Source organism: Acyrthosiphon pisum, chromosome A3 (genome assembly GCF_005508785.2).
Source record: "Acyrthosiphon pisum isolate AL4f chromosome A3, pea_aphid_22Mar2018_4r6ur, whole genome shotgun sequence".
Classification (NCBI taxonomy): domain Eukaryota; kingdom Metazoa; phylum Arthropoda; class Insecta; order Hemiptera; family Aphididae; genus Acyrthosiphon; species Acyrthosiphon pisum.
Genome location: NC_042496.1, coordinates 27,083,094 through 27,088,794, shown reverse-complemented (window position 1 = coordinate 27,088,794; position 5,701 = coordinate 27,083,094). Strand labels below are relative to the sequence as shown.

General features: G+C 31.3%; 2 protein-coding genes across 2 annotated transcripts in view; one reads left to right on the top strand and one right to left on the bottom strand.

The window, feature by feature from the left end:
- The window catches only part of LOC100572659 (diuretic hormone receptor), a 106,569-nt gene that overhangs the window by 1,667 nt on the left and 99,201 nt on the right, over window positions 1–5,701 (top strand). The window lies entirely within an intron of this gene.
- LOC100162736 (extensin-2-like) overlaps window positions 1,983–5,701 on the bottom strand; it is an 11,140-nt gene continuing 7,421 nt past the window's right edge. Inside the window, exons 2-3 of the mRNA XM_016804906.1 lie at window positions 4,601–4,878; window positions 1,983–3,156 (exon numbers count right to left, since the gene is read on the bottom strand). Of these exons, the coding sequence (XP_016660395.1) occupies window positions 2,736–3,156; window positions 4,601–4,878 (699 nt within the window). The 3' untranslated portion in view covers window positions 1,983–2,735. The remainder of the gene's footprint in view (window positions 3,157–4,600; window positions 4,879–5,701) is intronic.

Below are 5,701 nucleotides of genomic sequence, written 5' to 3'. Positions count from 1 at the left end.
TTGCTGTGGTGCAACTATCATTGAAAAAGAACTAACATGACTGTTCAGCATTTTGATTATCCCTAGAACGGATCATGTTTTTAAAATGCAATAAACAAATTTTTGATTATAACAAATAGAATTTTGAAACGAAGTTTTTTATGGAACGATGCGGGTTGGCGGGGAAAAACGTTCCTGACGAAATACTAAATATATTTATAATATTTTAAACAGTTATTTTAGCCAAAATATCCAATTTTTATTCCATCATACTGATTGATCCAGTAATGCGATAATACTTTTTAAAACTGATTTGAATTCGTTATTATGTCTACTTGAGATTGGCCAGTTCACTTTTTCCGCTTGATGTTCATAGTCGTTGTTATTTAAAAATAAATAACTGTTATCAAAATTAAATTATAATTTAGCTATGCGTTGCTATGGTCACCAGGTTGCTATAGTATGTATAAATAAACAAAGTGGTCACGCTTTTTCGTTACGAAAAATTTTTTTTCAGTCACTACACCAGACCTGCGATAAAAGCTATGCAATAGCTATTAAAAAAAAAAAGAGGGAGCGGTAAGTTGTAGTGAAGGTCCGCGATAGATTGAGATATCTTGCGTATATTGATGATATAATTATTGATAATACTTCACTACACTACGTATATTATGCATTTATAATTATTATAATTACTAAAATATAGGTATACCTATGTAATAAGGGCATAATTCTAGTTTAGCAACCCTATCGATTTTTTAGGTTTTGTTTTTTTTAAAATATGTGTTTTTAGGTGCTTTATAAGAATCTATAATAAAAAAAGGTCGGACGGACTTCGTTTGGAAGTTATCGGCGAAAAACTTCAAAAACTTCATTTTTTCATTACGCGCATTTTGTTTAAAAAATATACTTAGAATTGACTATTTTTAAATTTTTTTTTTTTCAAAATGTGTAGTTTTTAATAGATTGGTAAAATCAAAACTTACCTAACATACTTATTTTTGAAGTTTTTGCACGTAATATATTTTTAAATTTTTATTGACTCGGTGGTATATTTCTACTTTACCGGACACCCTTTTTTTTGCAATTTTTTTTTTGAAACTAATGTAGTTAAGCACGCTGAAAACGATGGTGAAGTCCAAATTTGGCGCACGGACTTAGTTTTGAAGTTATGGCCTAATGAAGTTCACTATTTCGCGATTTTTTTTTCACTTTTTGTGATTGTGATTGTGCCGTGGCTGGCAGTTTTCCGAAAAATGATAAGGTGGTTGTACGGTGGTTAACCTGTGGTTACCCTGTGACCAACTTGAGGTGGTGTTGCACAGCAAGTCGGGGGATATTTTCGATTTGCGGAGCGGAGCGACGGCGCCGAGGAGCGTAGCGACGAGTGCCCCTAGCACCGCATCACTCACTGTACGATGTTTTTTCAAATTGGTGGCTCGGTGCAACAAAAATGCAATTTTCTTAACCCTGTGACCCACTTGGGGAGGTGTTGCACAGCAAGTCGGGGGATATTTTCGATTTGCGGAGCGGAGCGACGGCGCCGAGGAGCGTAGCGACGAGTGCCGCTAGCACGGCATAACTGTACGATTTTTTGCGCGAATGCGTAAAAATCGCGAAATAGTGAACTTCATTAGACCATAACTTCAAAACTAGGTCCGTCCGTTATTACCTACTTTGTCCGATAGTATATTTTTTATTTCCTTAGTATATTTTTATTTCCTAAGTATATTTTTTAAACAAAATGCGCGTAATGAAAAAATGAAGTTTTTGAAGTTTTTCGCCGATAACTTCCAAACGAAGTCCGTCCGACCTTTTTTTATTTTAGATTCTTATAAAGCACCTAAAAACACATATTTTTTTAAAAAAAAAACCTAAAAAATCGATAGGTTGCTAAACTAGAATCGTTCCTTTTTTTTTATCACATTCTTCATAAATTAGTACCTACCTAATTTTTTTGTAGGCACATAATATAATAAACAATTTAATAAATTAAAATACAATTGTTTTGATAAATTATAATATAATTATTATTTAATTCTGAACATAAAGAAAAATTATAAATTATAAATAATATCATTGGTGAGACTCAACTATTTTCAAGTCAAAGTCTTCGTTTATCCAACTTAAGTTTCTTAATAATAAACATAATATTATATTTAGATTTTATGTGATTATCTTATAAGCTTAATATAAGTACAATAGTTATTGCAAAAATAATATAAAATGTTTTGTATGAGGACTAGTTAACAAGTTGAACGTATAAATGCATAATACTTATTATACCTAATCCATTTCGAAATGTCGTAGGTTGATAGTTTCTATTTTTTAAGTAGTAACTAAAAGAGCTAATAATTAATATTGTAATAATACCTAACAGAGTAAATCGTTGTAAACTATTATTTCTTTCTCATATATGGGTACTAAAACAAATTGTATTAGTTGTTCGTAGATATTATATTATATAGTTATAAAATATATTGGTCTAATTATATTTTAATATAAAATTGTTTTGTTTTTATTTTTATTATAAAAATTATACATAACACATAATATTATAAGAATAATAGTCTTTCCTTATAAGAGTTTAACCTATAAAATATAATATATTATATGGGATAGAAAAATAGTTTTTGTTAATTAATGATAATAATATTAATGATAAAAAAAAAATTAGCACGACTGTCTCGTGGAAAGCGTGCACCCGTCCACTGCCCCTTAGGCCACAAGTCTAGTGGCGATGACCCGTCCAACGTCTACGCAGCGTCCACCGTTTGATAATGATTGTTATACGAAGGCGGTGCGTACTTGTGGCGGTTCTTTTCCGACTCCTCTCTGAGTTGGTGCAGCACTGGCGATTCTTTGGAGTTTTGGAACGAAGCAGCCGCCAACTGTGAGTAGAGTTTGCCTGGTGGTTCGTTGGACTCTTCGACGTATCCGCCATCAGTGGTGCCTGCCGAGTGTTGGTAGTAAGTGGGTGACGGTGGTGCCGGTTGCGAGTACTGAGCGGACGGCGATTCGGCAGTTGAGTACTGGGACGGCGGTGGTGCCGAGTACTGGGACGGAGGTGGTGCCGAGTACTGGGACGGAGGTGGTGCCGAGTACTGGGACGGCGCTGGTGCCGAGTACGGCTGAAGCGCCGTTGGATTCAGAGGATAAGACGACCATGGAACGAATCTATATTATGGTATACGCAAATACACAAATATTGATAAAAATCAGGGCTTAAATTCTAAAAAAAATATCGTTTTTCCGTTTTTGGGTATTTAAACGTTATACAATTTTATTGTTTAACGTTATTGTACTTTGAAACGTCATACAATTTTAATGTTTAACGTTATTGTACGTTGAAACGTTATTTGATTTTTCCCGTTTAACGTTATTCAGTTTTTAAACGTTATTTTAATTTTTCGTTTTTGTTAAACGTTATAATTTAAAAATAAATAAGTAATTCTTTTTTTTTATAGTAAATTATACTGTTATTTGTGCCATAATTATCCACACTGTTATTTAAGAATTATGAAATTAGTAGAATTTGTTGGCCAGGTTACATTACCTATTTTCAATCTTCCTAGAGTGTTTAGCAAGGAGCTAACTGATCAATTAACCATTATCAGTTAAACTATTAAGTAGGTATACACCATAGACCATTAGACGAAAGCTTAATCACAATTTTACGACAAATCTACAACTAACTAAATAACAATAGCAACATGAAATTATATCAAATTATTCTCCAAATAACACGCCCGCATTTTTTCACCAATTAAATCGAACATAAACGGATAATTATTAGTTGAATATTAAATTTACTTATAAAGTAATGAATTCAATATTTATAAATAAACCTGCGATAAAATAATTCGGAAAAATATAAATTATTGTCAACACAGGTTAGCCAACTTTGAATTGTTTATAACTATAAGATTAAAAAAAAAAATAATATTGGGCTCAATGTGAAAAAAAAACACAAACGTTATTTTCAATTTTTTTACGTTACAATTACGTTTATTGTTTATTTTCAATCATGAATTATGAATAATGATATATTATGTTTAATGTTATTCGAGTTTTTTCGTTTTTCGTTTATTGATTTCGTTTATGTTTTTTCATTTTTTTCCCGTTATAGCGTTATAAATTATAACGTTATAATAACGTTTTGAAGCCCTGATAAAAATATTGAATAAATATGGATGGTTTAAGCATTTGATGACATGTGCTCGACAAATTAAAATATTTTCTACGTATTCAGACCGATGAAATAAATACAAAATTATTATTTATTTTATAGATTATATTATGCCCACAGGTCCTCTATAATATTATGCAGATTCGATTTAAGTTTGTTAGGCACTTTTGATTTTTTTCTCGGATACTGGATAGTTACGCAATTATTGTATTATCTGTTATAACTTCACGATATGAAGACGTATTAGTAAGTTCTGCCAATAAGCTCTTTTTAACTGCGTTTTATTTAATACACTCGTGATTTTGGACAGTACTATTAATTGTAGTTTGTAATTATTTACAGAAGAGCTCTCAAGAAAATCTATATCCTCCAGATTTATAATTTCGTGCTATCCGGATCTATGAACATCTAAATTACTGACATAAATCTCACCTGACTGGTGATGGCGCTGGCACGGGGCCCGCGGGTATAGCGTACAACGTGGTGACGAACACTGGGCCTGCTCGGAGAAGATCTACTGGAACTGGAGCTACGACCATGCCAACCGGGATTGACATGCGGTAACCACCATGCAAGATGGTAACTGACTTTGGGAACGGTATAAGCGTCCGTTCATCATACAGGTAGAATGGTTGCTGCAACTGCACTTGCACCGCAGGGGTAGCTTCCTGCAACCACAATGATATTATTACAATATACCTACACCAACACTTGGGTTTGACCAGGTTATTCGTTAAAAATTTTCAAAATATGAAACAAAAATAAATTATAAATTTATATTGTTTCGTCTGATTTGAATTTATTTATTTTGAATTGTATTCATAATTTCGATAAATTTCGAAACTTGAACTTTCTTTCCAAAATGAATTTGTCCTTAAAATTGTATAGTTCTTAGTTGTTCCAGTAGAAAACATAATATATGAATATTATAATATTAGAAAAACTTATATAAAATAAGTAGGTAGGTACTAACAAGTTGGTGATTTTATCAGTGAATACCGAATAGTGATGGTGATAAATTAAAATATTAAATTCTAACTGTCTATCTGGTTTCTTCTGACCTATTTTTTAGTAGTTATTTGTTATTTTTCTCACGACCCAGATTAGTTGGACAATATATTATATAATAATCACCGTCGTCCGTCGACACAATTTTTATATAGATTATTGTTTTCTTATTATATTCATTTTATTTAATACAAATTATTTAACTAGTACTTAGTAGTTACTATACTCTATTTTGCGTTTATCGTTATTTATATTTAAAACGTAATACAACTTGCATATATCGTTATTCAGAATTAAAACGTTATCCAAGTTTTGCGTTTATCGTTATTTAAAATAGTGTTAATACTTAATACCTATTAAATTTAAAAATAATAATAACTATTGCGGGTAGGTAATGGCCCGGATACGGAATATAATATAATCAATTCTTAGATTGTTTGGATGAAATAAATGTTTCTACGAAATAGATTTTAAAATATTTAATTTTGTGTTATTTTTCGTTCAATGATATTCTATGAATTACGT